Genomic DNA, 15,676 nt, shown 5'->3' with positions numbered 1-15,676 from the left:
GCTGTCAACTTCCTTCTTTCAGAACTAGATAAATATAACTACAAAATAAACAAAAAAGAAGTTAGGGTCATGAATGGAATTTTTTAAAAGTTAGGTATTGAATGGAGATAGAAAGGAATACACATTTTGCTCAGCATCTACATAAAAATTGATGATGTATATAAAAACCTCACAATCAAATGCAGAAAGGCATGGATAGTAAATGCAACCTTTTCAGATCAGAATACAATAAAATTATGTATAAGAAAGGGCTATGGGAAAATGGGAAAAAAAGTAATTGGAAACTAAATAATCTAATACTAATGAATGAGTGGATCAAACAATAAATCTTAGAAACAACAAATAATTTCATTCAAGAGAATAATAATAATGAAACAACATATTAAAACTTTGAGGGAAGCAGCCAAAGCAGTTTGTAGGAGAAATTTAATATCACTAAATACTTACATGAATAAAATAGAGAAAGAGAAGATAAATGACATGGGAATACAACTAAAAAATCTAGAAAAAGAACAAAATTTTAAAACCCAATTAAATACCAAATTAAAAATGCTGAAAAATTTACTTGAAAACTATTGAATTAATAAACAAAACTAAAAGTTGATTTTATGAAAAAAATCAATAAAATAGATAAACCTTTGGTTAATTTGATTAGAAAAAGGAAAGAAGAAAAACAAATTACTAGTATCAAAATGAAAAGGGTACACTTAACCACTGATGAAAAAGAAATTAAAGCAACAATTAGGAGCTATTTTCCCAAATGATATCAAGAAATCTGATAATCTAAGTGAAATGGATGGATACAAAAATATAGATTGTCCAGATTAACAGATGAGGAAACAAATTGCTTAATTAGTTCCATTTTAGAAAAACAAATTGAAAACATCAATGAAGTCCCCCCCTCAAAAAAAAATCTCCAAGGGCAGATGGATTTATAAGTGCATTTTACTAAACATTTAAACAACAAACTACTAATTCTACTAAACATTTAAAGAACAATTAATTCCAGTACTAAATAAACTATTCACACAAATATGGTGCTGATACCTAAACCAGAAAGGGCTAAAGCAGAGAAAGAAAATTATAAATAAATTTTCCTAATGAATATTGATGCACAAATCTTAAATAAAATATTAGCAAAGAGATTGCCACAATTTATCTGTAGGATAATACACTATGATCAAGTAGGATTTATACCACCTGCATATGGTATGGGCTGGTTCAATTTCAGGAAAACTATCAGCATAATTTACCATATCAATAACCAAATTGATAGCAATCATATGATAAGCTCAATTGATACAAAAAAAAGCATTTGACAAAATGCAATAACTATTCCTACTAAAAACTTTAGAGAACATAAAAACAAATGGAGTTTTCTTTAAAATGATAATTAGTATGTATATAAAACCATCAGCAAGCATTATATGTAATGGGGGTAAACTAGAAGCATTCCCTATAAGATTAGGGGTGAAACAAGGTTGCCACTATCACAACTACCATTTAATATTGTACTAGAAATGTTAGCTTTAGCAATAAGAGAAGAAAAAGAAATTAAAATAATTAGAGTAGGTAAAGAGAAAACAGAAGTATTACTCTTTGCAGATATGATGTATATCTTAAAAAATCCTAGAGAATCAACTAAAAAACTAATAGAAACAATGAATAACTAGCAAAATTACAGAATGTACAACAAAATCACACAAATCATTGGTATTTCTATAAGTTATTAGCAGCAAGAGATAGATAGAGAAATTCCATTTAAAATAATTGTAGGTAATATAAAATATTTGGAAGTCTACATGCCAAAACAAAGTCATGAACCACAATTAAAAAACACTTTTTAATACAAAGTTAGATCTAAACAACTGGAAGAATATGAAGTGCTTCTGGGTAGGCCAAGCTAATATAATAAAAATGACAATTCTACCTAAATTAATGTACTTATTCAGTGACATATAAAATTGCCAAGAAATTACTTTTATAGAGCTAGAAAAAAAACAAAACAGAATTCATCTGAAAGAGCAAAATGTCAAGAATTACAAGGGAATTAATGAAAAAATGCAAGTGAAGGTGATCTAGCTATATTAAATCTAGAACTATATTATATAGTGGTAGTCATCAAAATCATTTGCTAATAGCTAAGAAATAGAGTGGTTCTGTGGAATAGTTAGATTCACAAGACACAATAATCAATAACTATATTAATTTAGTGTTTGATAAACCAAGATTCCAGATTTTAGGATAAGAACTTACTATTTGATAAAAATTCCCGAGAAAACTAGAAAACTATGGCAGAAACTAGGCCAACACTAAATACCTTACACCAAGATAACCAAAATGGGTTCATAATTATGGGTGATAATATAAACAAATTAGGAAATTAGGAAAACAAGGGATAGTTTACCTCCCAAATCTATGGAAAAGGGAGGAATTCATAGCCAAAGAATTAGAGAACATTATGAAGTGCAAAATGGATAATTTTGATTGTATTAAATTAAAAAAGTTTTTGTACAAAACCCCCAATATAGCGACGATTAGAAGGGAAGCAAAAAATTGGGAAACACATTTTACATCCAATGTTTCTGATAAAGGAATTATTTCTAAAATATATAGGGAATTGACTCAATTTTATAAGAATACAAGTCATCCCTCAAAGAATATGAACAGACAATTTTCAAATGAAGAAATTAAATCCATTTCTAGTCATATGAAAAAATGCTCTAAATTATTACTGACTAGAAAAATGCACTTCACACTTCACACCAATCTAAAGATTGGCTAAGATGACAGGAAAATATAAAGATAAATGTTGGAGAGGATATAGGAAAACTGAAAAACTAATGCATTGTTGGTGGGGTTATGAAGTGATCCAACCATTCTGGAGAGCAATTTAGAACTATGCCCAAATGCTTCTCAAACTGTGTATGCCCTTTGATTCAGCAGTACCTCTACTGGGTCTATAGTACAAAGAGATCATAAAAAAGGGAAAAAGATCCACATGTGTAAAAAAGATGGTGGTAACTTTTTTTTGGTAGTGGCAAGGAACTGGAAATTGAATGAATGCTCATTAGTTGGGAAATGGTTGAATAAGTTATGGTATATGAATATATTGGGATATTATTATTCTATAAGAAATGATGGGCAGAGTGATTTCAGAAAAGCCTGAAAAGACTGACATGAACTGATGCTAAGTGAAATGAGTAGGGCTAAGGGAACATTGGACACAGCAACAACAAAATTATGTGATTAGCTATAATGGATTTGGCTCTTTTCAACAATGAGGGGATTCAAGGCAATTCCAATAGACTTGTGATGGAAAGAGCCATCTGCATCCAGAGAAAGAACATAATAGAGACTAAATGTGGATCAAAGTATAGTATTTTTACTTTATGATGCCATTGTTTGTTTGTTTTCTCATGTTTTTTTTCCTTTCACCTTTTGATATGATTTGTCTTGTGTAGCATGATATGTGGAAATATATTTAGAAGAATTGTGCATGTTTAATCTATGTTAAATTGCTTGCTGTCTATGAAGGGGTTAGGAGAGGGAGAAAGAAAAATTGGAACATAAGATTTTGCAAAGGTGAATGTTGAAACTATTTTTGCATGTATTTGGAAAAAGAAAATGCTATTAAAAAAGGAGAAAGTGATATTCTATATTGGTATCTATATTTCTGACAAGATTTCACAAATCATTCTGTCTTTCATATCCAATTTTTTTAATATTACTTCAGGACACTACTCAGGCAGAATTGGGGAATTGTTGTCCTTACCAATGTTATTTACTTAACTTTACTAATAAGCAATAAGCAAGTGTTTATTGTAGACTGAAGATATAAATTTATAGAAGTATTGAATCATATCATTAAAAGGGACTTTAGAGTCCCTTTGGCCCAAATACTTCATATTAGATGAAAAATATAAAAACCAAGGCTTGGAGATGTTTAGTGATTTGTGGAAGAGACAAAGCTAGAATCCATGTCTTGTTGGTTTAAAGTCTGAGTCCCGTTGTCTAACTCAATGATATGTGCCAATCTTATCTCCTCATCTAGATTTTAAACTCCTCAACATAGGGTCTTTCCTCCATAACACTTGGCATAATACTGAGTACATTGCAAATATCTAACATAGGTTTGTTGATCTGTTGTATTCTGGAGAGAGAGAGAGAGAGAGAGAGAGAGAGAGAGAGAGAGAGAGAGAGAGAGAGAGAGAGAGAGAGAGAGAGAGAGAGGAGGGAGAGGAAAGGAGGGAGGAAGGGAGAAAGAGAGGGAGGGAGAGAGAGAAGGAGGGAGAGAGAAACTAATCAATATCAAGGAGAAAATGTAGGGCATGGTACCTATCCTCATGGAACTTGAAATTTAATTAGAAATGTTACCAAGACAACAATTACAGAACTAAGTTTTAAACTGTAAGGTAACAACTATTACTCCAAAAGAGAGATCAATTAGTGTGGCTACAGTACTCATAGGAGGCTTCACAAAAAGGTGAGGTTGAGTAAGACTGGAAAATGAATCTGGAGAGGCAGATAACATTTGGGAAGGAAGAGCTGGGGTCAGTAAATTTACCAGAATAGGAGAAAGTGAAAAAAACAAACAAAACTATTGTGGACATTTTAGGGTCAAACTAGCTGGATAATCAGAAGTCACATTGTGGAGAATCATATTTTCATTTGGCACATGTATCCAGGGTATGAATATGCAAAAGCATTATGTTTTTCTCCAAAGTTTTGAAGAACCCTAATGATTTCAGGGTCAAGATTTCAACAAAGTTAAAGGTTCTTACAAAGAACCAAGAAAAAGAATATTTAAAATTTAAAGTACTATGTATTTGTGTTTAACATCCCATTTCCTGGATTGACTGGGATCTGCTACTCCCCCACCATTGTTTCAGAATGGTGTGAAAACTATGTGCTATCTATCACCCACATTGGTCCCTGGATAATGGCTCATTTCCTTCTATTTCAATATCAAGAGCAGAGTTTCATGAAAAATACATGAAAACCTGACACGGAAAATGTCATACACATTCCGAGAGAGAACTGTGGAGACTGACTATGAATTGAAGCACAGTATTTTTATCTTTTTTATTTGTTTGTTTTCTTTCCCATTTTTCCCCTTTTGGTCTGATTTTTCTTGCACAACATGACAAATATGGACATATTTAACTTATTCAGATTACTTAGGGAGGGAGGAAGTAGAAAGAGAGGGAGAAAAATTTGAAATAAGAAGTCTTACAAAAATGAATGTTGAAAACTATCTTTACATATATTTGAAAAAAATAAAATACTACCGTGTTTCCCCGATAATAAGACACTGTCTTATTATTTTTTTGGGACTAAAAAACACCAGAGGGCTTATTTTCAGGGGAGGGCTTATTTTATCCTCCATCATGCCCCTTTTATCCTCCATCATGCCCATTTTAGCCTCCATCATGCCCCTTTTATCCTCCATCATGCCCATTTTAGCCTCCATCATGCCCCTTTTAGCCTCCATCATGCCCCCTGAGTGCTTATTTTATTCTCCATCGCTTACTGAACTTACCGAGTTTTTAGATGGTCCTGTCTCAGCTCTACTCCGCGGCGCTGCTCTCAGTAGCGCCAGCAAGCAAATCACCAGGGAAGAAGAGGATGACGCGCTCACTGCTGCAGCTCTGATTGGATGCAGCTCGGAGCGTGCGTTTCACCCGGGAGGGGAGGGCGGCGCTGCTTACTGAAGGTACCGCTACGCAGCATATAGCGCAGGGGATCACCATGATGACCGTTTTCATAGTAAGTTCGATAGGGCTTATTTTCGGGGGAGGGCTTATTTTAGCGGAATATTAAAGAGTATGTGGGTGTCTTATTTTCAGGATAGGTCTTATTATCGGGGAAACATGGTATTGACAATTTAAAAAAAGAAAAACATATGTAATCAATCTTATTTACCTTGAAAGATTCTCTACCCCAGTTATTTAAGAATAGATATTCACACCACTAGGACCAGTAAGCCTGAGATATTTTTATACTTTATACTTTATGAAATAGTTTATACAAACTATTAATAGTTTGATGGTTTTTTGTTTTGTTTTGTTTTGTTTTTGTTGAGACAATTAAGTTAAGTGACTTGTCCAGGATCACACAGCTAGGAAGTGTTAAATGTCTGAGGCTAGATTTGAACTTAGGTCCTCCTGACTTCAGGGCTGGTGCTCCATCCAGCCCTAGCTGCCCCTAGTTTTTGTTTTAGTTTTTTAAGAAGGATTAATGGTTAGATGAATAAAAGTCTGGATTAATGCATCGCTAGCAAACCTACCCTTCTCGCCCTGGAGATCAGATCCCATGGAGGTGCTGTAGATCCTGTGACTCTCCATCACCCTGATTTGGACTGTGGATCCCAGGTAGTATAGCATCTCAGGATAATGCCCCTGAATTCTATTTCTGGACTTGAATGCGAAGCTGTATACCGAGGACTAGAAACGTCAGGGATTGGGATACATCCTAGAAAAAAAGAAGTGAAACTTTTCCGAAGAGGGGTGGGAGAAGAAAAGGGTATCACAATGACTGATTTCTCTAGTAGGAACCCAAGGTTCCCCAGAAACTTCCCTACTGAAACAGACAATTCAGCCAGTGCTTGTGAAAGGAGACAGGCAGGAGGATAAATGGATAGGGTTTTTCTGCAAATGAAGAACTGATGAAAGGATACTGAAAGAGCTGAAAATGCCAAGTTAACTAGGAATTGAAGATTAAAATTTGAAGAGGACTTGTAAAATATCTAGAGTTTGCTTGTTGTTTTTTTGTTGTTGTTGTTGTTGTTTTTTTTTGTTTTGTTTTGTTTTGTTTTGTTTTGTTTTGTTTTGTTTTGTTTTGTTTTAATTTCTGTGCTGAAGAAGGGCTGAAGAAAAGGCAAAGTTTTCCCGTGTAGCTCAAAGTGCAGAATTTGGGGAGAAGGAAGGAAGGAAGGAAGGAAGGAAGGAAGGAAGGAAGGAAGGAAGGAAGGAAGGAAGGAAGAATGAAAAAATGAAAGTCTCCGTTGATGAGCTAACTGGGAGCTCTCCAGCATTTGTCTGCAAGCCCTACACATACACAATGGAGAACGGAATAAATGCGATATAAACAGTTTCAGTTTCCTACCGGGAGATCATTGATCTTCTTTTCTTCCATGCTTGTGTCTCACTCTGACAATTGCAGGTGTGTTTAGCTTTATGCACCACCCTAAGTTCTTGTCTCTTTCTCCTCTAAAGGCTTCACTTTCAGTCTTTTAAGTATCTCACTGGAAGTGTGGCATAGTAGCTAGAGAATAGGTCACATTGGTTTGGAGACTCCAGGCAAGTCAATTAATCTCTCAGTGCCCCTTCAGGGGATAGATAAGAGCAAATTTTGACCTTTCTCTGTAAAGGTACTTCTCCCACTTCGGAGGTTCCTATATCAAGGACAACATAGGAAATGTTCCTTTATTCTTGCTAAGGTTGCTTTTCTCTGTTAGTTTTCCAGGTTCCTGATGTTGTTGGCTTTTGGTTTTTTGTTTGTTTCTATTTTGTTTTGGTTTTATCTCTCCCTCCCCCCCCCCCCCCTTATTTGCTGCCTTTTTCCAGTAGGGATCCATGTCTTGTACATAGATCACTTCTGAGAAACCTAACCTGGAGGCCCCTGGAAACTTTAGGCCCAGTGTTTTCTGATGGATCCAGGGCATATGGCCTAGAGCTTGGGGAAATGGTTCAAATGGGGACAAATGAGGGTCGGGAGAGAGTCCAAGACAAAATTAATATAAGATAAGATCCCAGGCTTTTTATAGATGAAGTATTCAATCTATGTCAAGTTCATTCTGAGATCAAAGTTTTTCCCTAACAAGATTAAAGAGTAAAACTTGCTCAACTCTACCTTCCCACTTCTATTCCTAGGGGAATGGGGAACCCTAGGGAAAAGAATACAACTTTCAACCACAACAAAGGTATCTGAACCACCAGAAAAATGAGGGGGGTAGGGGAGGGGAAAGAGGGTTGGAGTAAGAGGAAATTAGGTAAGGGAGTTGCTTACAGTTTACTTCAGCATAGCCTCAAAAATGGGGGCGGGAGGAAGGTTAAGCCCAAAGATCAGTGCAGGGAAAGGGAACTTCTCCAGTCCAGTAATTCAATGTTTCCACATCTGAATTTGCTTAAGTGTACCGGCTTGGTTCCCGAGGACTTACTGGGATCTCCGAGAAACAAATTTCTTAAGGTTTTAGGAGAATTTAGTAAACTGCTCTTGAAAGTGCCAAATCTCCTCTCTGCCCTCGATTGTTTAACCCCTTGAAGCAGACCCGACTCTAGGAAGCCGATGATACAAGGAAGGAAAGGGTGAGATCTCTCCACAGAGGGCGTCAAAACTCAGTTTTTACAGCTGAATTACTTCCTAAACCCCAGAAGTAAATAGTGCTTCTGCGCTCTCAGACCCTGTGACCAACTCCACTAATGCTACAGAACAGAGTAAAACGAGTGGAGGAGTGAGGTGTGTGTGGTGCGAGGGAGGAAATGGGAACTTGCAACCTTTTCCAGAGGATGCGGAGCTTCTCAACTTTCCGGAAAATATAGAGTGAAGAGAAAAGGGCTGGCTTGTGCAGCTGTAGAAGACTTGTATAACTGCAAAGAAAGGGTGAAATGAAGGGGGAAAGGCGGTGTAAAGTGGGAAACGTGGTTCCTTATTCTAGGTTAGTTTGCAAAAGTTGCAGTCAGAGAATTACATAGAATTGGAATGGCGAGTCAGGGAGGGATGTAGACACAGGAGCACAACTTTCCTAGACAGGAAGTAGGGAGAAAAGTAATCTCCAAAGGGGTTAAAGGATGCGAGAAAAGTAATAACAGACATTTTAAAGTATTTTGAAGGAAATAGAGCTCACTAAGGCCTCTGGTCAGTCTCCTGATTCTTCCCCCCCCCCCCTCTTACACACACACACACACACACACACACACACACACACACACACACACACGTCGCAAGTTGGGCGTTTGATCAGGTTCTTGAATCTTGAATCAAATGATGGTTCTGTCAAAGTTGTCCCGAAAGCGAAGTCCATTGCAAAACCAGTGTCTCTTTTCCCGTCTCATCTTCGGCTCAACAACTCAATCTCGGTGGGGAGAAAGTCTGAAAAGAAGAAAAAGAAACCAATGCTATCATTTGGACGATTATTTAAAGGACAAAAAGGGGGTTATGCAGAGTTTTAAAAATCTCAGCTGACTTTCCAGTCCCTGGAAGTTCCTGCTAGAAGAATGCAAGGGCTTAGGCAGCTCAGGAGTTCGTTCTAATTTGTTCCAAGAGCAAGCTTCTCCGCGGTCTAGAAAGACACAGTTGTGGGAGGAGAAAGGAAGAGTCTTGGAGCTTGGTGTAGTGGATTTACCCTAATCACAGGTCCCGAATGATTGACAGCGCCTCTTACATTGTCTCATCCGCCCTCCCTTCTCTCTCACCCCCCACCCCCCACTCCCCGGGCAATTATAAGATTGAACTCAAAGCTATTATAGAACAAGTTCTTGTAGACTTGGGGAAGGGAATGAAACTTTCTATAAAAATAAACAAACGTAGGGGATGATTTGGAATAATGTCCTGAAATAAACTCCATCGGAAATGAAAACAAAGGGAAAAAAAACCTGTTGACTTCTTTCACTTTTTTTTTTCTCCCTCTTTAAGCTTATTTTTAGTATTATGTATGGTGAAAATCATATATAGACAACGATTTGAAGGAAATGGAAGAAGTGCTACATATAGCAGGTCTAAAACCCGTAGATCTACAATCCAAAATAAAATAGAAAAAAAGACTTTCTTTTTAGCTTATTCTTTCTGGAAACTCTTGGAAGACATAATACACAAACGTTAACTAAGTGCTTGTAGTCTGCAAAACTTTGTTTAGGTAACAGAAGAGCAATATGAACTTTCTTTGAAGAAAAGAAGATTGTTCTATGTCCTCTTGAAATTGAGCTGTAGATATATTGTTTCATGTTGTGTTTCTTATAGACTTGGGAAACTATTTGGGAAAATGTGAAACGCGATAAAAAAGAAACTCCTTTGGCTTATACCTTGAGAAAAGGTGCTTAAAAGAATATTTATCACTGTGCATGTGTACATAAATATTTATATATACATACAAAATATAGTGACAACTACAAGATATCTTCCTCTCTCCCTAGGCTTGGAATGAAGAAATTATATTAGGAAATGGTGCAAGATAATTCCTTTCGAAAAAAATAAAGAAAGATGATCATTTGAGTTGTATCTTGTTCTTGAACGCTGCCCTTCTCCAACAGTGTCGTTTTCCATCTCCAGTAGCGAATTGTAGCCAACATTAAAACCGAATGAAAAATTTATGTACTAAAGAAGATTATGATTCCACCCCTTTTGGTGTGAGAGGGAAATGTGTGCGTGTGTGTGTTTACGTGTTCTTAAAATCCCAAGCAATCAAACAGGAAAAGAAACTTGCAAAAACATTACTACTGAGGAGAGGGAGCCTGCGCCTTTAAAACCTGAATTAAAATGTCAAACGGCGCAACGTATTCAAATTGTATTTCATTGAAACGGTGGGGAGAGAAAAAGAAATGTCTCCTTGACCTAAATGACTTTGAGGCCAATAGTTTATTTTTAAAATGCCATTTGTATTCAATTTTTCTAGGGTCCAGACTTACTCCTAAAGACGAAAACAAACTAAGGAATTTCAGAGAAAAACAAAATGAGAAGACCAAAAAAAAAAAAAAAAAAAAAAAAAAAAGACTTTCCAGTCTTAAACTAAGAATCCATTTCCATAATAATTGCTCTTCTCTATAAAGACACCTAGCTGTAAAGAAAGAAGGGACCAAAAGTGAAATAGTGAAATGACAGTAAGGGAACTGGTGGCAAGAAGCATCCCTAAGCTGGTATTGGCATAGAAAATAATTCTTCTTTCTTCTTGGGCCAAATTCGAGGTACTAAACTTACATTTAAAGGATGGAAAGTCTCATGATAGAAACGTACTTTATCCTTAAAGATTTCTTGCTCGAGAAGCAAGAGGTGCACAAATGAAGTAAATTTATTCTTATATATTAATATCCATTTTCAATCACATGGTGACGTTTTACAGCACTACTTTAAATATATTTGATTACTTCCCAAGTGTACTTTTACATTTTTTAAACTATGGGATGAGAGTTCCAAGAATATTGATCAAAATAAAATTTCCCCGAATTCTCTAGAATGAAAGCCACTGGTCTCTAGGTATATAGGCGGTCCTCCCTCTTCCCCCCCCTACCCCCCAGTGTGTTGCATGTGATCTCTAACTCTTATTTCCGCTGCCCAGAAAAGAGACTTTGATTCCAGAATTTGGTTTTTGTCAAAAGCAACGAAGAGGGGAGCATGTCTGCTTCCCTTCGTCGTTTTCTCAAGAAGAATTGAAAATAGGTTTTTCCAAGATCTGTTTCTGTCTGAAATTGTGCTCACTCAAATCTCGAAGCCGCGTGCCTGTGCGTCCCCTGAATGGAAAGATTCTCCTGAGGGTGATGACTAGGAGTGGTGCCATCTATATCGATCGACTCCCATCTAATTAGCGAACTAATTCCCCACTTCCACTCTAACATACTTCCAAGATTTCCCAGCTGTGTGTTCACCCGATTGAGTTTTTACCCGGGCATCTTTATTGGTACACACCTCCTCTGACAGTACCAGGGCAGACGTGAATGTGTGTTTGTGTTTATGTGTGCTTGTGAGTTGAGGTGTGGTGATCCTCAGTAGTTCAGGGCCTGGTGGAGGTAAGACAGTCTCCCCAATGTTGCAAGTTTCGTTCCTTTCCTAAATTGCAGCTCAGCCCAAAATGATTCTTCTTTGATAGGAAAAAAGGATCTGAGGAGCAGAGCGCTGTCTCTTTGACAGTGCTGAGAAAGTCTTCAACTATTTTGGGAACAGGATTAATCTGGAGCTCTTTGGTTTGTTCACTATTTGCTCTTTGCTGAGGAAAGTCCGACGCGGTCAGAAGCAAACTGGAGGGCATGAGTCTGGGAGGGCAGTGGGGAGAAGTTGGCGGGCTCAGGTGATAATCCAAACTCCATCCCAGCACCAAATCCCACTGTTCCGCTGGCCGGGTAACCACAGGAGAAAGTAATTTCACTTTTTCATTCTACAAGTTGATTGAAAAGCAGCATTCACCTTTTCTCTCTCACTCCTCCTCTTTTGCTCCCCCCACCATCCCTTCTGCTTTCATTCCCTCCTCTTCCTCTCTCCCACCGACCCTACTGACACCCCACAAGAAATCGGGGGGGGGTGTATGAGGAGATGGGGGGGAGGGAAGGGAGGGAAAAATGTCCCGTCTTTCCCTCTCTCTTCTTTTAAGATTTAAAAATCCTGACAAGTGAAACTTAAAGGTGTTTACCTTGTCATCAGCATGTAAGCTAATTATCTCGGGCAAGATGTAGGCTTCTATTGTCTTGTAGCTTTAGTGCCTACGCCCCGCCTCTGGTGGCTGCCTAAAACCTGGCGCCTGGCTAAAACAAACGGAAGGCAGCCCCTGAGCCTCCACTCAATCCAATTAAGGCGGACTTGGTCCACTCCGTTACGTGTACATCCAACAAGATCGGCGTTAAGGTAACACCAGAATATTTGGCAAAGGGAGGGGGAAAAAGCATCGAGGCTTAGCCTTCCCCCCCTCTCCTTTTTTTTTTTTTTTTTTTTTTTTTTTCCTCCTCTTCCTTCCTCCTCTAGCCGCTGCCGAATCATGTCGATGAGTCCAAAGCATACGACTCCTTTCTCTGTGTCTGACATCTTGAGTCCCCTGGAGGAAAGCTACAAGAAAGTGGGCATGGAGGGGAGTAATCTCGGAGCTCCGCTAGCGGCATACAGACAGAGCCAGGTAGCCCAGCCGGCTATGCAGCAGCATCCGATGGGTCACAACGGGACCGTGACTGCCGCCTACCATATGACCGCTGCTGGGGTACCCCAGCTCTCACACACCGCTATGGGGGGCTACTGCAACGGCAACCTCAGCAATATGAGCGAGCTGCCTCCGTATCAGGAGACCATGAGGAACAGCGCCTCGGCCACAGGCTGGTATGGGGCCAACGCGGATCCACGCTTCCCCTCTAGTAAGTGTTACCCCAGGAATAGGCAAGAACGAAGGGAATGGGTGAGTGCGGGGGAGGGGAAGCTTGGTTAGCTGAAGGGACGTCCGGGTAGAGGCGCAAAGGATAAGTGCAGGGAAGTTGGGGGGCCCTCCCTCTTCTTTTTGTCAAGGGAAGCAGAGAAGAAGGGGCAACAGCGTGTAAGGAGTCCCAGACACTACCCAATGGAAAATCTCTCTTTATTTCTCATCCTCTTCTCCATACTCTTCCTACCTCTCCTAATACCTTTTTGGCGAGGTCTAAGAGAAAGAGATCATGGGTGGAGATTGTATCCTTATCATGGGAAAATTTTCCTGTGGGAAAGAAGCAAGTTGATTGGGGGGTGGAGGGTGGAGGACGAGTGGCATCAGGGAACTACATTCGCGGCCTGGCCTGAGATTGCGGGAAAAGCAAGAAGGGAGTTAGTCTAGGGTACAAGGCACAGAGTACTTTTACTTAGTCACTGATGAAGTAACTGGAGAAAGGAGAAAGAGGATGGTGAGAAGCAAATTAGCCAAGTCTTTTGCTCTGGAGAGAAAGAGACTTCTCTGTACAGAAGTAGGCGGTTTTGCCTTTTACCAACATCTGACTGGGTGAGGAGGAACGCGGAATATGAAGGAAAGGGAGAGATTAGAACTGTTTTAACCCAAGGCTTTTCCCTGCCCCACAATTCCAAATCTTAGATTTTCTCTCAAATATGAAATCCTTCCTTCCTTAAGGCCCTCAACCTCTTCTCTCTATAAGAATTGAAATGGATTCGGTTGAGGGTTTTCCAAAACAACTGAGACTTTTCTCTGCAGAAGCGAGTAGATAAGTATATATGTCATCCAGAGAGCGGGAAATCTGAATTCCTAGCCTGTGGACTGCAGTTAGCACTGCATCTAGGAATCCTATAGAAGTCCCTCAAGTTCTATACTATCTTATTGAGCCTAGTAGACCAAGAGAGAAAATACTTTCCCCGCTTAACAAAAAATAAATAATGAAAATTCCCAGCCTCCCTTATCACTGCCCAAGGGACTGAGTCGGTGAACTGTATGCCTAGACGGGGCGGTTGGGGCCTAGAAGGGTGTGGTGTGGGACAAGTAGTTAGGGAGATCCAAGGCGGAATTGTCTCCCAGGTTCCCAGCCCGACCCATGTACTATTGTCACCTTGCAGTCTCCCGCTTCATGGGCCCCACGAGCGGCATGAACATGAGCGGCATGGGAGGCCTGGGCCCTCTGGGGGACGTAAGCAAGAACATAGCCCCGCTGCAGAGCGCGCCGAGACGAAAGCGCCGGGTCCTCTTCTCCCAGGCGCAGGTGTACGAACTGGAGCGGCGCTTCAAGCAACAAAAGTACCTGTCGGCTCCTGAGAGAGAACACCTGGCCAGCATGATCCACCTTACACCAACCCAAGTAAAAATCTGGTTCCAAAATCACCGTTACAAGATGAAGCGACAGGCCAAGGACAAGGCCGCCCAACAGCAGATGCAGCAGGACAGTGGCTCCTGCCAACAACAGCAGCAGTCTCCACGGAGGGTGGCGGTACCGGTTTTGGTCAAGGATGGCAAACCATGCCAGGCGGGGTCTAATGCCCCCAGCGCCGCTGGCCTCCAAGGTCACCAGCAGCAGGGGTCCGCGGCTGCGGCCATCACTGTGTCCAGCAACGGCACCAGCCTGAGCCAGCACCCGAGTCACCAGTCCAGCAGCGCTGGTCAGTCCCCAGATCTGGCCCAGCACTCAGCCAGTCCTTCGTCCCTTCAAAGTCAAGTGTCCAGTTTGTCCCACCTGAACTCTTCGAGCTCGGACTATGGCGCTGCCATGTCCTGTTCTACCTTGCTATACGGTAGGACCTGGTGAAAAGATTTCATACCAAAAACAAATGAGCCCTCCCTCCACTCTCCACAATTCCCCACCATACACACACACACACACACACACACACACACACACACACACACACACACACACTGAATCAAATCCGCTGCTCCCACATTATATTTCAACTTTTCCTAATAATCTGCCCGTTTAAACAAAAGTAACAAAAACCAAACTGCTGGACGTCTTTCTTTTCTGTGCTTTTAAATTTTGTGTGTTTTAATAGAAGCAAAAAAGTGAATTTAAGGTTTCTTTAAGGAATCTTTAAACAGAAAAAGACGGACAGAATAAGAAATTAGGGGTTTTTCTTAGGTGATGAAAATGGGTTTAGAACGGCTGAATGAGGCTTTTCCGAGAGGGCCATAGTGATTTTGGCTTTTAAAAGTACATGTATGTGTGTGTGTGTATATATGTATATCACACAGATATATAATATGCATATACATGTATATATATATATGCAAAAGTATATACTCATGTGTATATGGGCATATATACTCTATACACATATACATACAAACATACATATACACACATATACAAACACACATACACACTCATACTAGCAAACAACAATCACCCATACACATTACTAGAGAATGTAAATACAAAGATTTCGGAAGTGGGGAATCTGGGGAAAGAGGAAAGGCGCTTTTACCAAACCCACTCATCACGGAAACAAAGGAGGCACAAGGCATCCAGGGCTTCAATCCTTTAGTCTCCTTCTGGCCCCCATTCTGGCTGCTCAAGGCAGAGAA

At 39.6% G+C, this 15,676-nt stretch overlaps 1 protein-coding gene across 1 annotated transcript; it reads left to right on the top strand.

Moving 5' to 3' along the window:
- The first annotated feature begins 12,672 nt into the window (after positions 1-12,672).
- NKX2-1 (NK2 homeobox 1) lies at positions 12,673-15,270 on the top strand. The gene is made up of 2 exons (XM_074285126.1): positions 12,673-13,046; positions 14,218-15,270. Exons 1-2 carry the CDS (start codon positions 12,680-12,682, stop codon positions 14,898-14,900), a joined length of 1,050 nt encoding a protein of 349 aa, XP_074141227.1. The 5' UTR covers positions 12,673-12,679; the 3' UTR covers positions 14,901-15,270.
- Positions 15,271-15,676: the final 406 nt, after the last annotated feature.

The sequence above is a fragment of the Sminthopsis crassicaudata genome, chromosome 2 (assembly GCF_048593235.1).
Source record: "Sminthopsis crassicaudata isolate SCR6 chromosome 2, ASM4859323v1, whole genome shotgun sequence".
Classification (NCBI taxonomy): domain Eukaryota; kingdom Metazoa; phylum Chordata; class Mammalia; order Dasyuromorphia; family Dasyuridae; genus Sminthopsis; species Sminthopsis crassicaudata.
This window is presented reverse-complemented; position numbering and strand designations above follow the sequence as displayed.